Raw genomic sequence first — 24,320 nt, 5'->3', positions numbered from 1 at the left:
GCGTAGCGCCTTCCGACGTCTTGGGATTTTCTGGGTTTTCGGGAATTTCTGACATCTCTCCTCTGTAAGATCAGTAATCCCCTCCTTCTAGCGCCAAAAAGTGTTGTGAGAGGAATTGATACAACACCCCCAGAACCGTATAGCACAATTATAGAGATATTCGTTACAACTTCGTAAAATACGGCTAGCTTTTAGGGGCTACCGTTAACATAAATTAAAGAAAAACAAATGTGTTTAAGGGCTGAGCTCGCAAATGACCAAGCAACAAGGGCGGAACTATGGAATTCCGTCCTGCAATTGCCCGGAAATGTACGTCAGAAAGGTTACACGTGCCTCTCTTTAGAGTGTAGAACTCGTGAGTAATGAATCCGAATCCGTCCCTAATTTGCAAGGTGCCTACATACCCTATTTATAGGGATCAAGCCCATGTAGTTCTCGATTTGGGACTCTGAAGAGATAAGCTCTTATCCCTTCTAGTTTAGGATAAAACAACTTTCTCTTGTAGTTATCTAGCGGCATCCCACTCCAAGTAGGTCACTTGAAGCCTTCATCTTGCATGATAATCCGAATATATATGAATTATCTCCACCCGTTTTGTAATTATTTCCATAATGCACGTATTTATCCCTTAATTTGTAGATAAATGATAGATGATATACTCCCAATTTGCTTCCAACTCGTCCTCCTAGAAACGAGGAAGAAGAGTCCTGCTTGGAGTCTGCCTGCCGTTCTGCCCAGCCGGCGGAAGCCCTGCCAGCGGCATCCCCTAACTGCAGCCCTACAGCTGTAAGCCAGGATGCACTTAGCGGTAACCCCTAAAGCGCTCTTAGGTGCAACCCCATCCTGATGGCAGCCTCCATTAAGCCTCCAGTGCAAGTCCGTATACACTTGTGTATGTCTTCCATGGCTCACCCAGCCATGGTGAAACCCAATATCATTTACCAAATAACTCCAGTAGACCCAAATAAAGCTCAAATAATATGATGGGCTAGAAAATAAGCCCAGGGAGATTTTAAGGCACAACAGATGATATGATTTTATGAATGTCACAATGTTCAATGATCTAAACCGCTTATCCTTTCCTTCTAAATAAATTTATTTACTATTTTTCGTCAGTCCTCACCTATCATTATTACCCATGTTTCTTGTCCTAAAAAAATATAAAGAAAGATATGCTTACAACAGATAAATGTAGGAACATCTAAATGCATAAACCAAACAAAGAAGATACATGCCAGAATTTCAGCCTTGAAAGTAAATTTTGGACTAAAACACAATTAAAATATGTGTATTAGAGACTCTAAATTGTTGCCTTCAACTCATTAAAAAAAAAATCACTATACTAAACCATAATTCATTTCCGGTACTGAACGTTCCAATGGTGAATGCATTTTTCTTCTTAAGAAACTAAATGTAATTCTAGTCTATGCTATAGAAACTCTAAAGTCTGACTGAATATATATATTAATATGTCATCCCAACAGATATCTACATATCTATACATAGATTAAAAATGTCACTAAAATAAATAAATTGGAGATCAGAGATTGGTTAAAAAGGTATCAGTCACAGCTAATCAGAAACACGGACCAAATTAATTACTCATCACATCTCCCAATGAATTCAATAAGTAGATGATAAAATGAATCATTAACATAAATGATAAAATGAATTATTTGTGCTAAACAAATAAAGCTGGTCAGCAAGTTTCCCCATCTCCAGTAATAGAAGAGACACAAGGTTAGAAGAATATTTCACATATTTATACATAGATCAGTAATGTTATTAAAAAAATACAAAATTGGAGATCAGAGATTGGTTAAAGAGGTATCAGTCACAGTTGATCAGAAACACGGATCAAATTATATACTCATCACATTTCCGATTAAAATTCAAATGCAGACATATAACATAGGCAATTAAATTGCATACAAAAACAAACACCGAACAAAATATAGAAGTGTTAGAACATCTGACATACTTGACAAGATATAAATCAGCATTAACACAAATTCAACAAATGTTAGTGTCAGAGTCTCTAAATTAGTGATTCAATTATGTTGTGGCCGAATTCGGCCATATGATTTGGATAAGGGGCGCGCCCTTCTCGGTGTGATCCCGAGGGCGCGGCCTTATGAGGCGGAGGTGTCTTGACTGCAACCATTTGGTGAAACAGGAGAGTGAAAACCTAGGGCGCGCCCTCAGGGGTCGCGCCCACATGTAAATATGCTAGGTGAGGGAATGAGTGAGTCTCAATGACGACCCTTCCGAGGGATATGAAGACCTACCCTTCCGAGAGACATGAAGACTAGTTACTAGGCTCATCTGGTAGTTATCAGGCTCATCTGATAATTCCCAGGCTCATCCGAGCATGATCTACAATCCATAATCCTGCTATCTTCCGAGTTAACCCTCGTGTGGGGGCTTGAGGTGATCATGGCTCTTGAAGGACCTCAGGAGTAACATGAAGGCCGATCATATGTCTGAATCCTGTATTCTTGTGAGTTAGCCCTCATTGGGGGATTGAGACGATCGTGTTGGCTCCTTAATTGTCTTACCTCTTAGTGAGAACCTTCATTAAGGGGTAAGGACGCGTCCCTACACCTCAAAGAATTGGTCAGGGCTCTACCAGACGTCTCCTACATTCTACAAAACGTAGCAGTTATTGTTATCTCTCGTAGTGGAGCTAATGCCGTATCCGTGATGTACTTGGACTAGGAGTCTGAGGTAGTCAGCCTCAAGGCTTAATTCTAATTGAAGTTGTACTCTAAGTGATAAGTCATCGGCTTAAGGTTGGTCTTATCCCCAAGAGGCCTAGTCCTGATCAAACTAGGAGTCTTGGTTCAATAGAACTACGTACGGCTTGATCCCCTATATAAAGGGGTACGTAGGCACATCAAGGGGATATATCGAGAGTTGTGAGAACGAGAGCAGAAGTATATTCCCTTGATCTCAACCACCCAAAAAAACACCTAAAACCACCACCCTACGGCGGGTTTCCGTCATATCATCACCACGCTACACCGTAATTCCGGCGACGAACCTCACGTTTGTTGATTCACCAAATTCCTCTATCAACAAATTGGCGCTAGAAGGAGGGGAACCAGTTAAATTCTTGTACAGGTTGAGATGTCTAACCATGACGATGATTTGTATGAAGGAGACTACTACGTCGAAGATGAGTCCGTTGAGGCTTACTCGCCGGTGCACATTCAAGACCCCCGCACTTTACCAAATAGCCAACCCCTAGTTGTGGTCAGCAACACGGATATCGCCCAGCAATGATTTCAGAAACTAGGAGAAGGTGTGATCTCTTCATGGGTAGACATGCAGCGGATGTTCATGATGCAATTTCAGGCCGCGACCAAATACTTTCCACCAGTCACTACTTTATCCAACGTGAAGCAACGTGATAACGAGACCCTAACCGCCGACTTCAAAAGGTTTAACCAAGAGTCCATGGGAGTAAGAGGAGCCTCAGACGAGACCTTGAAGAACTTCCTCATAGCAGAGCTAAAAGTTGGTACCGACTTCTGGAAACACCTCCAAGGGAAAGACCCGGCAACTTTGTCAGAGCTATACGCAGCAGCTGAGTCCTTCAAGAAGGTAGAGCAATCCCTTGCTGAGAACCAAAAAGAGGTTGCTAAGTCGAAGTACAAGACAAAGGACTGTACCCCTAGTCCGGAGCCAAGAGGGCGCGCCCGTTCTCTAGGCAAGGTACACATGACCACGGAAAGAAGAAATTGGAGCCCCCCGAGATAGCCAGACACGTATACCCCACTGACAGCATCAGCTGAACACATCTATGTAGTGAGTAAAAATAAGGTCCCCTTCCGAAAGCCGCAACCGATTCCCCACAATGTCGCAAAAGACAAGAGGAAGTATTGTGACTTCCATGAATCAACCGGGCATAATAGCGCGAACTGCAGACACCTTAAAGAGGAAATTGAAGAGTTGATCAGAGAAGGTTACTTGACTGAGTGGGTAAGGAAATATAGGATTGATCACCCACCAGAGAGAGGCGCCCGTCGTAGGTCACAGGAAGGCAAGGATGATGGAAAGCAAGCTGACGTTCAGTTCGCGAGAGAGGGTAGTATCAAAATTATATTTGGAGGTCCATACATCGGTGGAGGAAGCCGAAAAGCAATAGAGAGATACGTTAAAGAAGCGAGGGACTACCCTCTTACCAATGTGAACCATCTATCGGCAAGGCCTCCGAGGTTGTTTAGAGGAGAAAATATGGCCGTCACCTTCACTGAGGAAGATGCTAAGTGGTTACACCACCCTCATAACGACGCCTTGGTAGTCGCCATCCGCATTGCAAACCTGAATGTGCATCGAGTGTTTGTGGATAACTGAAGCTCAGTCAACATCCTTTACTACGATGCCTACAAGATGATGGGGCTACAAGATATGGACATGACCGTGGAGAACCTATACTTATACGGATTCGGAGGAGAAGCCATCAAAGCCAAGGGTACCATCCGTTTGCCAGTCACCCTAGAAGAGTTCCCCTAGGTAGCCACCAAGCATCATTACACAATGCAATCATTGGACGTCCCATTCTGAAGGACATGAGAATTGTCACCTCTATCTACCATCTTACTATGAATTTCCCCACTCCTGAGGGAATCGGCTGTGTGAAAGGAAGTCAGTACGAGTCTCGCGATTGTTACAGCAGGTCACTCAATGGTTTTAGAGATAGAAGGGGAGGATCACCCAAGGCATAACAGACAGTCAATGCCCTTTACCTCGTACAGTACCTAGATAGTGATACAGAGGACACGCCTCTAGAAGAACACGCCCCTCATAATAATGAGCCGTCTCCCGATGATACACCTGTGTTGGCAATATGCGAAGAGCGGGTTACCGAATCAGAGGTCACACCTCCAAAGAAAGTTAGAAAGTTGAATGAAGGGAAGATTGTCATGGAGTTGGATGAGCCCTCGCCTGTTGAAGAGGTCCTCGAGGACGCATCCTCAAATCACAAGGTACCTCCGCATCATTTTGATTTCGACCTAGACCCTAGACTACCCATGCATGTAGAGAATACAGGACCAGCTGAAGATACGATTGAGATACAGGTCACACCGGGGAGTGATGACAAGATCCTTAAAATAGGGTCCAGATTAAGTCCCGAGGTAAGAAACAAACTGGTAGAATTCTTGAAGGTCAACCTAGACGTAGTTGCTTGGAGTCATGAAGATATGATCGGGATCGACCCCGCGGTTATGTGCCACCACCTTAACATCGACCGCTCGAAAAAAGGTGCTAGGCAGAAGCGCAGACCTATAAGTGGAGAAAGAGCTGAGGCCCTACAGGAGGAAGTGGATCGCCTCATGAAAGCCAGACTGGTAAAAGAGTCATTCTACCCAACATGTTTGGCAAACCCTGTAATCGTGAAGAAACCCAATGGGAAGTGGCGCACATGCATAGACTTCACTGACCTCAACAAGGCATGCCTCAAGGATAGCATCCCGCTCCCTAGGATTGATCAGCTAGTAGACTCGACAGCAGGTCACGCTCTCCTAAGTTTGATGGACGCCTATTCGGGATACAATCAAATTCCCATGTACGAGCCTGATCAGGAGCATACCTCCTTTATCACATACAGAGGTCTATACTGTTACATTGCCATGCTCTTTGGGCTCATCAACGCAAGTGCGACCTACAAAGGTTAGTAAACATGATGTTCAAAGATCAAATAGGAAAGACCATGGAGGTGTACGTTGACGATATGTTGGTCAAGTCCAAGAAAGCCAGTGATCATGTGACTCATCTATCGGAGATGTTCGAAATCCTGCGGAAGTATAGGATGAAGCTCAACGCCCAAAAATGTGTGTTTGGGGCAATCATAGAGGTATTGAGGCCAATCCGGCGAAGATCAAGGCCTTGTTGGATATGAAGTGCCCAACTACTATCAAACAAGTGCAGAGCTTGACGAGAAGTATAGCCGCTCTATACAGGTTCGTGTCTAAGTCCTCGAAAAAGTGCAGAGAATTCTTCAAGGCCATCAAGGGCGCGTCCAAGGACTTTGAATGGACGGTGGAGTGTGAAGACACTTTTGTAAAAATCAAGACATATCTGGGTGAGCCCCCTCTCTTAGCCAAACCTCGGGAAGGTGAGACACTTATCCTGTATCTAGCTGTTTCGGATTATTCTATTAGTGCTGTGTTGGTAAAAGAGGACACGGAAGGTCAATCCCCGGTCTATTATGTGAGCAAGAGAATGCTGGACGCAGAGACTCGCTACACGAGTTTGGAGAATTTGGTATATGCCTTGGTACATGCATCCGGAAAGTTACGGCCTTACTTCCAAGCACACAAGGTGGAGGTCAGAACCGCCTACCCCCTTCGACAGATCATGCATAAGCCGGAGGTCACAGGTAGGATGATGAAGTGGGCTGTGGAGTTGGGGCAATTCGGTCTCGATTATAAACCAAGAACTACCATCAAGGGGCAAGCCTCAACAGATTTCATTTTGGAGTTTCCCGAAGACGGGGAGAATTCTGGCCTGTTAATCAAATACGACCCTGACCTACCATCACAACCTGGCGCCCCTGAGGAAGGAATCCCTGAGCTATGGTGGATATTGCACACCGACGGAGATGTGAACAATGAGGGAGCAGGTGCGGGAATAGTATTGGTAAGCCCCGAAGGACACAGACTCTTGAACGCGATTCACTTTACCTTCCAACTATCTAACAATGATGCAAAATATGAGGCCTTAGTTGGAGGTTTGAGATTAGCTCTTGAGATGAAGGTGAGACGACTTGTTGTGAAGCTCGACTCGATGTTGGTGGTAGAACACATTAAAGTAGGATATTAAGCTAAGGGGCCAAAGACAGCTATGTACCTGATAAGTGGATTTTATATCCACTTGGAAGCCTTCGTTTTGACTTAAAATGATGAAATAGCCTCAAGCTTTTGATGTTTTTGATATGTTTTGATGTTGTGTTTTGTAGGTGTCTTGGGAGGAGGAGGAAGAGGAGATCCATAGCTTTCATTGAAAAAAAAAACGGCGAAGTAATCGGATGCACGAGGAGAGAGTTATGGGCAAAGAAGCGTTGGCGGCACGGGCTGATGAGCTGAGGCACCCGCCTGAGCCGTGAGGCGGGGGCGCCAGTGTGTGGCGCCCGCCTCACACCTGGGGCGCCGGCATCACAATCTGGGCGGGATTTTTGGCCTGTTTTAATCGTTTTTCATCCGTTTGAAGGCCCGTTCGCTGGGGAAGTTAAAGAAAGGCTTGGGGGACTTAAAACATAACCTAGAAACATTCCAAGGAGCACGTGACGGCTACGGAGAAGATCGAGATCGAGTTTCATTGTTTTTACTTTTGTAATTCTTCGAAGATCGAGATCGAGTACCATGTTTACTCTTATTCCCATGATGATGAGAAGTTCGATTATGAGCTAATCATTATCGTGGGGTTCTAAAGGATTTATATATGGATTTCAATAGTTGATTTGCCTTAATTATTTGTGTGATGAATGCTTGATTTTTTCGTATTGGTTGTGCTTATTCTTCTTGGATGCGTAGCTAACATCTAAGTTGTGTGTTAATCTTTATTGAAGCGGCAGTGGATATATTGATTTAGAACTTGCCATGCGAACATAGGATTATGTATTCGATATACATGATTAGGGGTGTAATTTTAACCATCTTGCATCGCCCTATGTAATCTTGATAGATAACATGTTCTTCAACCGTTATTTTTTTAAATCTTATAGACATATAGGGTCTAAGCATAATTGGTGTCTGTTTACCTTCTATCTTAATTGCGGATGTGAAATAGTATGGTGCACGTATAACGACAGTTATCGTGTATCATTCTCGTGTTATCTGATTAGTTGTCAACCATCACATATCGATAAGGCATAGCTCTGAATGAAGTATATAATGAAGTTAGAATCTCATGTTTTATTCTCATTAGTAATTCGATTTTAATTCTCTTAGTTATAATTCGACTTGATTTAGTAATTTAGATAAAACGAACCATATTGTTATTTGTCCAAGCATTGAATAATAATCATACATTGTCGCATAAGTGCATATTTCTGAATACACCAGTCTCTGTGGGAACGAACTGAAATTGATTCTATACTACTTGTGACCACGTACGCTTGCGTGATTTTATGCAAACATGTTTTTGGCGCCGCTGCCGGGGGACTCGGTGTTATATTTTAGTTTATGTGCTTGTCATCAGTGGTCGTTAAAGTTCACTGACTTGGATTCTTTTCTCACTTTTATTTCGTTTGTGTGTGTTTCAAGTACTTGAGTGACGTGTATGCGAACACATTCTCAGGCCCGTAAAGAAGCATTGGCAAAAGCAGAAACGATACTGAGTACTACAATGGGCGAACTAGCAGCGAATGATACCAAGGCTCTTAGGGCTTTCTCTGAGCCGAAAATCAATGACATCCAGTCGAGCATTGTCAGGCCCGCAATCCAGGCCAACACTTTCGAAATCAAACCGAGCACTATTCAGATGGTTCAGAACTCAGTGCAGTTTGGGGGTTCTCCGTCAGAGGATCCTAATATGCATATTCGGGACTTCATTGAGATCTGCGACACTTTCAAGTTCAATGATTTTACTGAAAATGCCATCAAATTGAGGCTGTTCCCATTTTCTCTGAGGGATAAAGCTAAGGGATGGTTGCATTCTCTTCCTGCAAGATCTATTACGACATGGGAGGATCTGGCTCAGAAATTTCTTAGAAAGTTCTTCCCTATGGACAAAACAGCTGCAATCAGGAATGCTATCACTCAATTTTCTCAACAGTCTGGTGAAACTCTTTGTGAAGCTTGGGAACGCTACAAGGAGATGCTTCGAAAGTGCCCACATCATGGGATGCCTGATTGGATGATTATTAATTGCTTCCATAATGGCTTGGGACCCCAATCGAGGCCAATGCTCGATGCAGCATCAGGTGGAGCTCTATGAGCTAAGAGCTATGAGGAGGCTTATGAGTTGATCGAGATGATGACTGTGAATGAATATCAGAACCGTACTCAGCGTCTTCATCAGGGCAAAGTAGCAGGGATTCTGTATGTTGATGCTACTTCAGCCATATGTGCTCAACTTAAAGCTCTTACTATGAAGGTGGATTCTTTGGTAAATTTGGGAATTCAATAGCCACCTTCAGTTTGTGAGCTTTGTGCGGGTACTCATGCCACTGTTCAATGTGCCATATCTAGCGAGTCAGCTCAGTTTGTGAGCAATTTTCAGAGATCTCAGCAGCCAGCTCCGGCTACTTATCACCCGAATAATCAGAATCATCCGAATTTCAGCCGGAGCAACAATCAGAACTTCATGCCACACCCGCAGCAACAAGTTTAGCATCAAGGAGCTAGACCTTTCAACCCCTCTGGTTTCCAACAACAGTTTGCACCGAAGCAGCAATTCCATCCACCCGGATTCCAGCAACAAAATCAAGGGGTGGCTGGACAGTCTTCCAACGAAAGGTCTGAATCGGAAGAATTGAGGTTAATGTTTAAAAGCCAAGCGGTGTCAATCAAGACTTTGGAGAATCAGATTGCGCAAATTGCTAATGCGTTGCTTAATAGACCACAAGGAACTGTTCCTAGTGATACTGAGGCCAATCCAGGCAAGAAGGAAGTGAAGGAAAAGGTACAGGCTGTCACCTTGAGGTCCGGAAAGGTTACGAATGATAAAGATTCAGCAACAGAGCATGATAAGGATGAGAGTGTTCAAAATGTTTAAACACCCGCACTCTCATCTAAGTCTGATAGTGAAAAAACTGTTGTTGACGCTGACAAGAAAGAAATCAACGAGGAGGCAAGTAAGGAATCAGCTGAAAAGTCTAGTCCTAATTCGGATGATGGGGTCAAGCAAGTATATCCACCTCCCCCTTTTCTGAAGAGACTTCAAAAGCATAAGTTCAACAAGCAATTCGCTAAATTTCTAGAGGTTTTCAAGAAATTACAAATCAACATACCTTTTGCGGAGGCTCTAGAACAAATGCCGAGTTATGCTAAATTTATGAAAGGTATTCGTTCTCAGAAACTCAAGCTTGAGGAGTTGGAGACTGTAGCTTTGACCGAGGAGTGTAGTGCGGTGTTGCAGCATTAATTGCCCCCAAAGCTGAAGGATCCGGGAAGTTTAACAATCCCGTGTCCTATTGGGCAATTGTCATTCGACAAGTGTTTATGTGATTTGGGAGCTAGCATCAATATGATGCCCTCGTCTATTTTCATGCAACTTGGTATTCCGAAGCTGAAACCTAATAATATGTCTTTGCAACTGGCTGATCGTTCGATTACATATGCAAGGGGGATAGTTGAAGATGTGTTGGTAAAGGTGGATAAGCTAATCTTCCATGCTGATTTTGTCATTCTCGACTTTGAGGAAGATAAGAAGATTCCCATCATCTTGGGGAGACCATTCCTCGCGACAGGGCGGACGTTGATCGATGTTCAAATGGGTGAACTCACAATGAGAGTTCAAGATCAAATGGTCACTTTCAACGTGTTCAATGCTATAAAACTTCCATTGGACAAGGAGGAATGCTTTAAAGTTGATGTGCTCGAAGCTGCAGCACATTCGGAAATTGACAACAGGCTGAAAACTGATATCTTGGAAAGGGTTCTATCAGGTGACTCTGAATTCGGAGATGAGGAGGAAGAAGAACATCTTCAATTCTTAAATGCTTCTCCTTGGAGAAGAAGGATGGATCCTCCAATTGAATCTCTTGGGTTATCGGAGTTGAAAGATTCTCATGAACGGCTGTAACCATCTATTGTCGAAGCTCCTAAACTTGAGCTCAAGTAACTTCCCGAACACCTAAGGTAAGCCTTTCTTCGCGAAGCTTCTACATTATCAGTGATTATTGCATCTAACCTTTCAGGTATAGAGGAGGAAAAGCTTTTGAGAATTCTTAGGGAATTCAAATCAGCCATTGGATGGACTATCGCAGATATCAAGGGAATCAGCCATTCTTATTGTCAACACAAAATTCTGATCGAGGAGGGTAGTAAACCCACTGTTGAGCATCAAAGAAGACTCAATCCAATCATGAAAGAAGTGGTAAATAAGGAGATTCTTAAGTGGCTTGATGCTGCCATTATTTATCCAATCTCGGAATGTTCTTGGGTGAGCCCTGTTCAGTGTGTGCCTAAGAAAGGAGGCATGACCGTGGTAGCTAATGAGAAGAATGAGCTCATTCCGACTCGAACAGTCACAGGTTGGAGAATATGCATGGATTATCGGAAGCTCAATATAGCCACCAGAAAAGATCACTTTCCGTTGCCTTTCATTGATCAGATCCTTGATAGGTTGGCCGGTCATGAGTACTATTGTCTTCTTGATGGGTATTCGGGATATAATCAGATTTGTATTGCACCAGAGGATCAGGAGAAGACTACTTTCACTTTCCCTTTTGGCACATTTGCTTTCCGTCGTCTTTCTTTTGGACTTTGTGGTGCACCAACAACTTTTCAGAGATGCATGATGGCTATTTTCTCCGAGATGATTGGTACCAATGTTGAGGTATTCATGGACGACTTTTCGGTATTCGGTTCTTCTTATGATGAATGCTTGAGCAACTTGAAGATGGTACTGAAAAGATGTGTGGAAACCAATCTAGTTCTTAATTGGGAAAAATGCCACTTCATGGTTAAAGAGGGCATCATTCTTGGGCACAAGGTTTCGAGCAAGGGTCTCGAGGTAGATAAAGCGAAGATGGAGACAATTGAAAATCTTCCTCCACCAATCTTAGTCAAGGGGATTCGGAGTTTTCTTGGTCATGCGGGTTTCCATCGACGATTCATCAAGGATTTCTCTAAAATCACCAAGCCTTTGTGCAACTTGTTAGAGAAGGATACGCCATTCAAATTTGATGAAGAGTGCTTAGCTGCGTTCGAAACTCTAAAGAAGAAATTAACTACAGCTCTTGTTATTAATGCACCTGATTGGAATGAGCCATTCGAGATGATGTGTGATGCTAGTGACTATGCAGTGGGAGCCGTGCTTGGTTAGAGAAAGAATAACATCTTTCATGTGATTTACTATGCTAGTAAGACTCTCAATGGTGCTCAGCTGAATGACACTACTACGGAGAAAGAGCTGCTGGCTATTGTTTATGGATTCGAAAAATTCAGGTCTTATTTGCTTGGGACGAATATGTTGGTTTACACTGATCATGCTGTCATTCGGTATCTGGTGTCGAAGAAAGACTCGAAGCCTCGTTTGATTCGTTGGGTTCTCTTGCTTCAAGAATTCGAGTTGGAGATGAAGGATAGGAAGGGTACTGAAAATCAGGTGGCTGATCATCTCTCTCGGTTGAAAGATCAAGCGCGAGCATCCAAAGACACCACTTTGATCAACGAGTCTTTTACTGATGAACAACTATTTGGGGTCCAAGAAGAAGAGCCATGGTTTGCAGATATAGTGAATTATCTGGTGAGTAATGTCATTCCTCCCGATTTGTGTTATGCTCAAAAGAAAAAGTTTCTTCATGAGGCGAAGTGGTATCGTTGGGATGAACCATTCTTGTTTCGCCAAGGTTTAGATCAAATCATCAGAAGGTGCATTTCATACAATGAGATTGAAGGAATTTTGCAAGCTTACCACGACTCTACGGAGGATAGAAAACAGCTGCTCGTATTCTGCAGGCGGGTTTCTTTTGGCCTACTCTCTTTAAGGACGCTCATCAGTTTGTGTTCAAGTGTGATCATTTTCAAAGGGTTGGTAATATCTCTCTAAGGGATGAAATGCCCCCTAATGTACTTCTTGAGGTTGAAATTTTCGATGTGTGGAGTATAGACTTCATGGGACCCTTTATCTCGTCTTGCAATAATCTCAACATTCTTTTTGCTGTGGATTACGTGTCCAAATGGGTTAAAGTTAAAGCTTTACCGACCAACACAGCTGCAGTAGTCATCAGTTTCCTTCAGAAGAACATATTCACTCGCTTTGGTACTCCTCAGGTTATAATCAGTGATGAGGGATCACACTTTTGCAATCGCAAGTTCACATCGCTGATGGAACGGTTTGGTATCAATCATAGAGTTGCCACTGCTTATGATCCTCACACAAATGGGCAAGCTGAGGTATCTAATCGTGAAATCAAGCGAATCTCGGAGAAAGTTGATAAGTGGTATTTATACACACTTATAGGCCTTCATTTCCACTTAAATTGGTTGGTTGTACTTAAGTGTTTAGTGTCTTTTGATGTGTTTTTATTGTTTTTCTGTGCAGGTCACGAGTTGAGGTGATGAAGTGATTTTCTATCAATTTAGGTTGGTTTTGGTGCATTATTTGCAAGAATAGAGAATTGTGGATTCATCACAACTTGGGATTTTGTGGGTACATCTTCTACAAACCCTCACGAGAACACACTCGTCCACTAGAGCTATCTAGGGGTTTAAAGGGCTTGTTGCATATGCTAAATGCAACCGTGATCACCTACGGAAGTGGTACTAGAAGCGATGAAGGACACGCACACGAGAACGAGCAAAAAACGAAGAAACAGGGCTGCCATCACAGACAGTAGCGCGCCCGCGCTACTTGTTAGCGCGCCCGCGCTACTAACTGCTGTGACTAGCGCGCCTGCGCTAGTTTAGCGCGGCCGCGCTCAGCAGAACTCCCCCGGGCCGATTTTTACAGCTTTCTTGATGGATTTTCGCAGCGGTCGAGGCCCGGTTGACTTGGTCAATGTATTTTAATTTCTCGTGTGTAAAACCCTAGCCTTGTAGAAGTAGTTTGTAGTAGAGAACTATATCGTAGTTTCAGTTTAATCATTCAAGCACATTATCAGTTGTATCGGATCGTTCTTTGCGAGGAAGTGACAGTTTCGAGCGAGATCGTGAACATCAAATCTGTAACGTGTGATCCTTATTATTATTAATTCAAGCATTTTAATTCCATTCAATTCTTGTCTTTTATTTATAATGTTTTCACTAGAACCCATGATGTCGATTAGTTCGATTATGAACTAACCGCCTTCATGGGATTCTAATGGATTTATCGATGTAATCTAGTATCGAATATTAATTACTTGATTTTGTGACGTACGTTGATTTCTTTGCATGAGCCGTGCTTATTCTTCTTAGAAGCGTAGCTAACTTCTAAGTTGTTTGTTAATTCTTTTTGAAGCGAGAGTGGATGATTGAATTTAGAACTATGCCATGTAAACATAGGATTATGTGAATGAAACATAATTTGTGATAGACTTGAACTATTTTTATCACCCTGTGTAATCACGATAGACGACTTGCTTTTAAACCTCTCTGCTTACACTACCGCTATAGAGATATAGGGTCTGAGCTTTGTTGGTGTCCATGAGATTTCTGTCTTAATTGCGGATTTTGATTGGTATGATATGTGTGCAACGAGAGTTGGCATGTATTACTTTCGTGTTGTCTGATTAGGATCAACAGTCGCATGCTAATCAGTAATTTCAATTCTAGATGAATTCGATAATGAAATTAGAATCCCATGTGTTTTCCTATTCTGAATTTGATTAGTAAATTTAGTTATTAGTATAAAAGAAACCATCCTTGTTAATTGTCTTGGCAGTGAAAATTGATCATACATTGTTGCATAGGTGCGTATTCTTAATTCACCAGTCTCTGTGGGATCGAACTTAATATATTACTTGTGATCACGTGCGCTTGCGTGTAGATTTCACCGAACAAGTTTTTGGCGCCGCTGCCGGGGACTCGGTGTTAATTAATTAGTTTATGTACTTGTCATCAGTGTGCATTAAAATTCACTGACTAGGATTCTACTCTCTTCTCACTTTTCTTCTTTTCTTTATTTCAGGAACTTGGATCGCGTTTATGCTAACACATTCTAAAGCTCATAAGGAAGCAATGGATTCTTCTTCTTCTTCTGATTCTGGAACAAGAGATTATGCGAGGACAGCAGTTGGTGAGGCGACACGTGGATTTTCTCGGTTGAAAATCAATGATAATCGGGCTGACACAATTGAGCCAGCGATATCAGCCAGTGGTATTCGAATCAAGCCATCAATCGTTCTCAAGCTGCAAGATACTATTCAATTTGGGGGATCTGTTCTTGAGGACCCAAACCTGCACCTAAGGAATTTCGAGAAATTCATTACTGCATTGGATTTCAATATCGGACCTAAGGATCTAGTGAAGCTGAGACTCTTTCCATTCACGCTACGTGATGTAGCACGATCGTGGTTTATCTCTCTCTCGGCAAGCACTACTAATAGTTGGAACAAGTTGGAGAAAATATTCTGTACAAGGTTTTATCCTCTAATCAAAGTATCAGCTATCAAAAACACTGAAGGTAAATTCTCTCAATTCTCGGGAGAATATCTTTGTCTAGCCTGGGACCGATTCAAGAAGATTCTCGAAAATCTCAATGAAGATGACATGCCTCCTGGAATGACAATTCATTATTTCTACAGAGGTCTTAATGGTCAATGTAGAGCAGTGTTAGACGTTGCAGCTGGAGGAAATCTTTGGAGCAAGAGCTTTGATGATGATTACGAGCTGATAGAGAATCTGGCCGCTGCTGAGCACAGAGACCTAAAGTGGAAAATTCCAAAAGAGGAAGAATCAGAGGAAGATGAAGCGGTCGAAGTCACTCAGGAAATCCAGATGACTAATTGGCACAGAATTAGAGCTCACTCAGACTCAAATTCTAATGCATGTGGAGACACTTGTCCTCTATTCTCTACCAGTGCGAGTAACCAATCTGTAATTCAATCACCTGCTGATTCAACATTGAATGAAGCACAGTACCGAAGGATAATCAGGCGTATTGACGCGGTGGAAGAACGAATTGGTCGCTTTGCTGATATACTAACGGACTCTCTTGCTGAAGCATTCTTAGCATTAGATGTGAATGTTACTTGGGATTCGTTTGGTTATGGAACGAGGTATCCTCCACAGGATACTTCATCGGACTCGGATTAATTCTGGACTTCACGTCGAGCTAACGACGTTAAACAAGCGCTTCGTGGGAGGCAACCCACGCATTGGAATCACATTGTACCATTGTAAACCTCAAAAACACAAAAATCGAGAAAATCAGCCCCCGGGGTCAGACACTAGCGCGCCCGCGCTAGTGTCCAGCGCGCCCGCGCTAAGTTGCACAGCGCGCCCGCGCTACACTTAGCGCGGCCGCGCTACTGACTGCAGAGGCTGGCGAATTTTCTCCCAAAAATATTTTCTTTTCGTTTTTAAAAGCCCACAATCCTAATTTTGCATGCCTAGCCCGAAATACATCCCATAAAACCCTAATTCAGTTCTCCAATCCTTATATAAACACACAACCCATCTCCAATTCCCTTTATAATTCTATAAACCCTAATCATATATACACATCCATACACACAACCACATACAAATCTCTCAAACCCACTACACACAAATCTCTTGCAACTCTAAATCTCTACCAATGGCACCCAAAAGAGCCCGAAGATCACAAGGACCGAGCACCCAAGCCCCTACATCTAGCGATTCTTCCTCGATGGGTGAGGTGGAGTTCACCTCCGATGGTGCACGAACCGAGTTTCAACGGCTTATGAATAAGTCGTTAGTTAAGGAGAGGGGATTCTTACCCACGGCGGAAGATGGTGAGCTCTTGAACATGATTCAAGAACGGGGTTGGGAGTCTTTCTGCGAGGCTCCGGAGGCGGTTCCCTTGGCTATTATTCGAGAGTTTTATGCTAATGCCAAGGAGAATCGCGATGGATTCACGGTGGTGCGGGGAATCCGTGTGGATTATAGTGCGGAGGCGATCCGTAGAGTCATTGGGGGGCGTGCCAGGCGCCGTAATGAAGAAGATTGGGTGGTTGAGAGGATCGGGCGTGCTAAACGCCGGTTTGATGATGATCCGATTGATTTTGAGAAGTTGGTGTATGATATGTGTGTGCCGGACACAGCTTGGAAGATGACAGCACCTCCCTTGCCGGCACATGTTTCTTTTCCAGCAGCCGCGTTGAACCGGTATGCGAAGGCGTGGAACGCCTTCATCTGTGCTAACATCATGCCATCTTCACATGGGCATGAGGTTACAGTAGATAGAGCTATTCTGCTCTTTGGGATTGTCTCGGGCAAGTATATTGATCTGGGACATGTTATTCATCAGGGGATTCTGAGGTTCTTACAGGGGGGAACCACTGGTGCCATTCCATATGGCACAATTGTGACGAAGCTCTGTCGATCGAGTGGTGTTCGTTGGCCGGCCAACGAGCAATTACAGTTGCCGGCAACACCTATTGATCATTCGGCGATCAGCCGGATGACGGAGTGGGAAGGAGGAGTTCCCCACCCTCGAGGCCTTGGGTACATATATGATGAGATGCCAGGGGGACGTCCAGCATTTGTGAGGAGGGAGCAGACTAGAGCTTCTGGAGCTGGTACTTCTCAGACAGAGAGGAGCTCCGAACAGATGGGAGATGTTCATTATCGCCGATTAGCGAGACGGATGGACACCATGCATGACATCCACCAGAGGTTTGCGTTTGATTTGACACAGGGTCTAGGTAGTGCTTTCCAGGCACAGGGGGTCACAGTTCAGTGGCCAGTATTCGGAGCAGGGATGCAGTATCCTCCACCTAATTCACCTCCGGCAGAGGAGGGGGAGGACTCGGACTCCGAGTAGGTATGTGGGTGCTCTAGCCTTTTTATCACTTTCAATGGGGACATTGAAAATTTTAAGTTTGGGGGTGGTAATCTAAGGAAGAGCATATTATTATGTAGTTTATCATTGCATGTGTTAGTTAGTTCATGTAGTTCACGTTTATTTTATTTTGCTTTGATTATTTCTCACGTTTTTTTGCTAGTTTTCTCATTTTTTATTTTGAGTCTCATTTTTTATTTTGATTATTTTACATGTTTAGTGGTAATTGTCGTAGTTAGTATCACGAGCATTTGCATGAATTATGAAGTTAAGCCAAGCTAATTGCCTATGATGAGTTATGTGCGTAGTTCTTGATTAGTAGTTTCAATTGCAATGCTAGGTTAGTACTTGGAAATTGCTTGTGTTGGAAATTGTAATTCACATATGTTCTTGAGATAGGATTTAGACGAAATTCCATGAATTCTAGGATTGAATTGAACACCCTTCAGCTTAGGTCTGTAAATCTTAAGTTTGGGGGAACTGAGGAGTAGATATACCTTTCTAAAAGAGAATATAGAAAAAAAAAAAGAGAAAAAGAAAAAAAAAAAAAATAGTAGTAAATAAATTCACTAAAAAAATAAGTGGTAGAATTAACTAGGTTGAGCTCATTAGTACTCGAGTAATTAAGTCTGAGGGGACTTTGTGCCTAACAACCTAAAGCCCTTCGTGGTTTGGGATTGTTGACCCAACGCTCGCTACATGGGTACTAGTGCAAAAATCTTTAGGGATCTCAACCATTGCACGGTTAAATAAACCACTAGAATAAAGTGAATAATTGGTGTGTGAAGTCTTGTGGTGTTCGTAACGCATTTACACTGCGAAGCGCTCTGACCTTAGACCGAGCAATTAATCACCAATAAAAAGAAAAAAAATATATAAAAGAGAAGGGTGTGGACATTCTTTGGGACCTTGGCTTTAGTTGGACTTGAGTGACGGGGTGTTAGTTTGAAACTTTTACGATTCTTGATTGGGATTCTGTGGGAGTAGTAGTTTTTGTCTTGTCTCAATAAAAGAGCATGCTTGCACACATTGGCACTCCACACTTGTAAATAGAAGAGTAATTGACTTGGTGGCGAGAGAAGTGAAATTCGAGAACATTAGCACAATCTGAGGTATTATGATTGGCAAGGCAATTACTTCATAGTTTACTCATTCATCATGTAGTTGCATTCATGCATTGCATTGTATTATTGCTAGTGTCGTTGACGCTTGAGGACAAGCATCAGTTTAAGTTTGGGGGTGTGATAAGTGGTATTTATACACACTTATAGGCCTTCATTTCTACTTAAATTGGTTGGTTGTACTTAAGTGTTTAGTGTCTTTTGATGTGTTTTTATTGTTTTTCTGTGCAGGTCACGAGTTGAGGTGATGAAGTGATTTTCTATCAATTTAGGTTGGTTTTGGTGCATTATTTGCAAGAATAGAGAATTGTGGATTCATCACAACTTGGGATTTTGTGGGTACATCTTCTACAAACCCTCACGAGAACACACTCGTCCACTAGAGCTATCTAGGGGTTTAAAGGGCTTGTTGCATATGCTAAATGCAACCGTGATCACCTACGGAAGTGGTACTAGAAGCGATGAAGGACACGCACACGAGAACGAGCAAAAAACGAAGAAACAGGGCTGCCATCACAGACAGTAGCGCGCCCGCGCTACTTGTTAGCGCGCCCGCGCTACTAACTGCTGTGACTAGCGCGCCTGCGCTAGTTTAGCGCGGCCGCGCTCAGCAGAACTCCCCCGGGCCGATTTTTACAGCTTTCTTGATGGATTTTCGCAGCGGTCGAGGCCCGGTTGACTTGGTCAATGTATTTTAATTTCTCGTGTGTAAAACCCTAGCCTTGTAGAAGTAGTTTGTAGTAGAGAACAATATCGTAGTTTCAGTTTAATCATTCAAGCACATTATCAGTTGTATCGGATCGTTCTTTGCGAGGAAGTGACAGTTTCGAGCGAGATCGTGAACATCAAATCTGTAACGTGTGATCCTTATTATTATTAATTCAAGCATTTTAATTCCATTCAATTCTTGTCTTTTATTTATAATGTTTTCACTAGAACCCATGATGTCGATTAGTTCGATTATGAACTAACCGCCTTCATGGGATTCTAATGGATTTATCGATGTAATCTAGTATCGAATATTAATTACTTGATTTTGTGACGTACGTTGATTTCTTTGCATGAGCCGTGCTTATTCTTCTTAGAAGCGTAGCTAACTTCTAAGTTGTTTGTTAATTCTTTTTGAAGCGAGAGTGGATGATTGAATTTAGAACTATGCCATGTAAACATAGGATTATGTGAATGAAACATAATTTGTGATAGACTTGAACTATTTTTATCACCCTGTGTAATCACGATAGACGACTTGCTTTTAAACCTCTCTGCTTACACTACCGCTATAGAGATATAGGGTCTGAGCTTTGTTGGTGTCCATGAGATTTCTGTCTTAATTGCGGATTTTGATTGGTATGATATGTGTGCAACGAGAGTTGGCATGTATTACTTTCGTGTTGTCTGATTAGGATCAACAGTCGCATGCTAATCAGTAATTTCAATTCTAGATGAATTGGATAATGAAATTAGAATCCCATGTGTTTTCCTATTCTGAATTTGATTAGTAAATTTAGTTATTAGTATAAAAGAAACCATCCTTGTTAATTGTCTTGGCAGTGAAAATTGATCATACATTGTTACATAGGTGCGTATTCTTAATTCACCAGTCTCTGTGGGATCGAACTTAATATATTACTTGTGATCACGTGCGCTTGCGTGTAGATTTCACCGAACAAAAGTGGTAAGTCCTTCGCGAAAAGATTGGGCGTTGAAGCTTAATGAGGCCGTATGGGCCTATAGAACAGCTTACAAGACTCCATTGGGGATGTCTCCTTTTCAGTTGGTCTATGAAAAAGCATGTTATTGGCTTGCGGAGTTAGAGCATAAAGCATATTGGGCTCTAAAGAAATTGAATTTTGATATGACAGCTGCTGGTGAAAAACGAATGCTTCAATTAAATGAACTCGACGAGTTCAGGCTTCAGGCGTACGAGAACAACAAACTTTACAAGGAAAAAGTCAAGAGATGGCATGATAAGAAGTTGGTGCAAAAGGAGTTTTACATTGGCCAACAAGTTCTACTTTATAACTCTCGTCTCAGAATATTTTCGGGGAAGTTGAAATCTAGATGGTCTGGTCCTTTCAAAATTAAGACGGTGTTTCCACATGGAGCAATTGAAATCTTTGAGACAACACCGGATAAAGCATTTAAAGTGAATGGTCAGAGACTGAAGCCATATTTCGGAGAAACGGTGAATCGCAAGTCGGTAAGCGTCGTTCTCGCTATTGTTTGAATCTTGGAACTTCACGTCAAGCTAATGACGTTAAACAAGCGCTTCGTGGGAGGCAACCCACGTATTTTCGAGTTTTTACTTATAAAAAAAAAGATGTTATAAATTTTTATTCGGGTGTATACACCCTGGTGGAATGGGGCGGCCGCGCCATACACCAGGCAGGCGCGCCAAACCACCAGAGTAAGCCCCGGAAAAAAGCAAAAAAATCAAGTTTTTTCCTGACCGCCGTGGGCGACGCGCCGGTGTGGTGGCGACAGGCTGCTTAGCGTTTTTTATAATAAAAAAATTCTTTCTCTTGCTTTTGATACAAGCCCAGCAGCCCCTGCACCCATTCTAGCCACAATTCAACCTTAAACCCTAGATTACAAAGCCCCAATTCTCTCTAAACACAAACACCATCTCTTCCATTCAAACCCACCTCTTATATACATATACATATACCTGATATGGCTCCGAAATTGGCCCTAAAAATTGTTGGGTAATTTTGAGCCCGGGTCTGATTAAAGGCCAGAATATAAGGCCCGGATTCTGGGTTTATCACCCAAAATTCGTGGCTAGCAGATTGAGGTTATAAAAAGCCCGTTGGGCATCCATGTTTGAGAAACATGGGCTGCCCAAACTCAAGGCACGATCCCCCAGCCCGGTCAGGGCCCAGAACTCGAATCCTAGTCCTACTAGGAGTCTGACTGACGAGTCCAGGACTCCGAGAGTCCTACAATTACTCTGAATTTCGTGGATAACTATCTAGAGTCCTAGATAACCTCCAGTAGCTCAAGATAAGGATCAGAGATCAGTCCTATCCTATCTCTGACTCAAATACCTATTTCTACTAGGACTCTAACACCAGGGATCCTACTTCTAATCAGTCTCTAACCCTGAGACATCTATATAAAGGGCTCTACCCCTCCAAAATAGAACTACGTTTTTTGACTTGATTCTTCACTCCGCTGAAGATACATAGGCACCTCGTGAGGACCCGTCTGAGTTCCAACTCGCGAGATCAGTCAAAAAGCACGAAGCTCACCCCTCGATATTTGATCCATAACATTTGGCGCCGTCTGTGGGAAGAAGACAACAACCATGGTGTCCACCAGATTACGCTCAGAAATTCATGCACCTTCAAACGGAGACAACACCGCAACCCAGGATCCACCCTTGTCTCAGGTCACCGCTGCAACCTCGAATCCCGTCACCACCACACCACCAGTCACGTTGACCCTTGCTAGCAGTGGCACAACCACCGCTGCTCAAACCTCGATTCCTATGATTTTTGGCACGCTGCCCCCTATGACTAATGTTGTGGCCACAGCCACTGATCATGGGACTCGTTACTCTACCGTTGTGACAACCACAAGAGGACCAACAGATGAGTATGTAGTTTATACGGATGACTCTTCTGAAGATTCAGAGAGGGACTACGATATTCCCCCACGAAGAAGGAGAGATGGAAATCAGAGCCGAGGCTCCCAGCACAACATTAGGCCGAATAACCCCGAGTCCCGTCGACCCACGGACCAGGAGTATGAAGCTAGGATTCGAGCTTATGAACAGGAGATAGCTCAATTGAAAAGAGACAGGGCGGCACAACAGGCCAGGCAGCCACCGCCCGAACCTCGGCAAAGGACTAAAAACCCTCAGAACTCAGGTATGAATAGAATTCACTTGTTGGCAGCAAGGATTTCTCGAAAGTTCAAATTGCCCACTATTAAGGCATATGATGGAACGGGTGACCCCGCGAATCATGTACGAACCTTCATGAATGCATTGCTGTTGCAACCGGTCACGGAGGCCATCAAGTGTCGAGCCTTCCCCCAAACCTTGAGCAGGATGGCTCAGCACTGGTATAGTCGACTACCCCCTAACTCTATATCCTCGTTTGGAAATTTGAGCCGAGCTTTCATAGGCCAGTTTATTGGGAGTAAGACCCACGCTAAGAGTTCAGCCTCGTTGATGAACCTTCACCAAGGTAGGAACGAATCCCTTCGAGACTATATGAATAGGTTCACCAAGGAGGCGCTCAAAGTCCCGGATTTGGACCAAAAGGTAGCGATGATCGCCCTTCAACAAGGAACCACGGATGATAATTTCCGCCAATCACTAGCCAAGAGGGCCCCTGACAACATGAATGAGCTCCAAGAGAGAGCCGGGAAGTATATTAAGGCGGAGGAAAGCATGAGAAAATCCCAGAATAACCAGGGACCAACCACGGACTCTAAGAAGCGTGGGAACGATACTGAATATGATGCTGATAACAAGTATTTGAAAAGGGAAGATGGTGAAAAGTCACCCACCAAGAAGCAATCAGGACCGAGGTTCACTGAGTATGCAAGGCTGAATGCCCCCAAGAGTCAGATTCTGATGGAAACTGAGAAAGAGGGAGGAGTTTGATGGCCGAAGCCAATTAGGACTGACCCCGAAAAAAGAAACAAGGACTTGTATTGCAGGTTTCATAAGGATACAGGACATAAGACCGATGATTGTCGGCAGTTGAAGGATGAGATTGAGTTTTTGATCCGGAAAGGCAAGTTGTCCAGGTATACTAAGGATGTAGATAGGAAGCCCCATGACAATGATAGTCGCGATAGGGACAATGATGATCATGATAGGAGAACCGAGCCTCGAGGGCTCGTGATCAATATGATCTCTGGAGGACCGACTGCAGCAGGCTTGTCTAGTAACTCACGAAAAGCTTATGCTCGTGAAGTGATATGTATCGTTGGAGAACCTCCGAAGAGGGCCAAGACCGAGATTGCGTTAACCTTTGATGATTCTGATCTAGAAGGGGTGAAGTTCCCCCATGACGACCCGTTGGTCATAACTCCCGTTATTGGAAACTCATCTATTAAGAGGGTTCTTGTTGATAATGGAGCTTCTGTAGACATCCTATTCTATGATGCTTATCAAAAGATGGGGTATGCTGATTCACAGTTGACACCGTCCAACATGCCGATCTATGGTTTCAACGGAGTAGAATCCAAGATTGAAGGAATGATCCAATAACCAGTGACCATGGGAGCGGAGCCACGACAAGCCACTTATATGTTGAACTTTATGGTCATTAAGGCCTCATCAACCTACAACGTTATCCTAGGAAGGACAGGGATGCATGCTTTTAAAGCCATAGCATCCACATATCACTTAAAAATCAAGTTCCCCACAAGAAACGGGGTAGGAGAAGAAAAAAGAGACCAGAAAATGGCCAGGAGTTGTTATGTTGCAGCCTTGAAACCCGGGGGAGTCGGGGGGCAGGTTCTATCAATTAAGGAATTGGTTCCCATCTCCTTGTACCGAGGTAAACCAGAAAAGGTTATGGCGTTTGATCTTAAGAATGCAAGAGTCACGTATTGGCG

The 24,320-nt window shown here is 43.2% G+C and overlaps 1 protein-coding gene and 1 non-coding gene across 2 annotated transcripts; one reads left to right on the top strand and one right to left on the bottom strand.

Moving 5' to 3' along the window:
• Positions 1 to 8,745: 8,745 nt before the first annotated feature.
• LOC135152516 (small nucleolar RNA R71) lies at positions 8,746 to 8,852 on the bottom strand. The gene has a single exon (XR_010291691.1). It is a non-coding gene; the product is annotated as a small nucleolar RNA R71 (small nucleolar RNA).
• A 13,198-nt stretch (positions 8,853 to 22,050) lies between these two features.
• LOC135152227 (uncharacterized) lies at positions 22,051 to 23,970 on the top strand. Its single transcript, XM_064092071.1, has 3 exons — positions 22,051 to 22,811; positions 22,971 to 23,352; positions 23,458 to 23,970. The coding sequence occupies exons 1-3, from the start codon at positions 22,051 to 22,053 to the stop codon at positions 23,968 to 23,970; spliced, it is 1,656 nt and encodes a 551-aa protein (XP_063948141.1).
• The last annotated feature ends 350 nt before the right edge of the window (positions 23,971 to 24,320 follow it).

The sequence above is a fragment of the Daucus carota genome, chromosome 4 (genome assembly GCF_001625215.2).
Source record: "Daucus carota subsp. sativus chromosome 4, DH1 v3.0, whole genome shotgun sequence".
NCBI classification, from domain to species: Eukaryota; Viridiplantae; Streptophyta; class Magnoliopsida; order Apiales; family Apiaceae; genus Daucus; species Daucus carota.
This window is presented reverse-complemented; position numbering and strand designations above follow the sequence as displayed.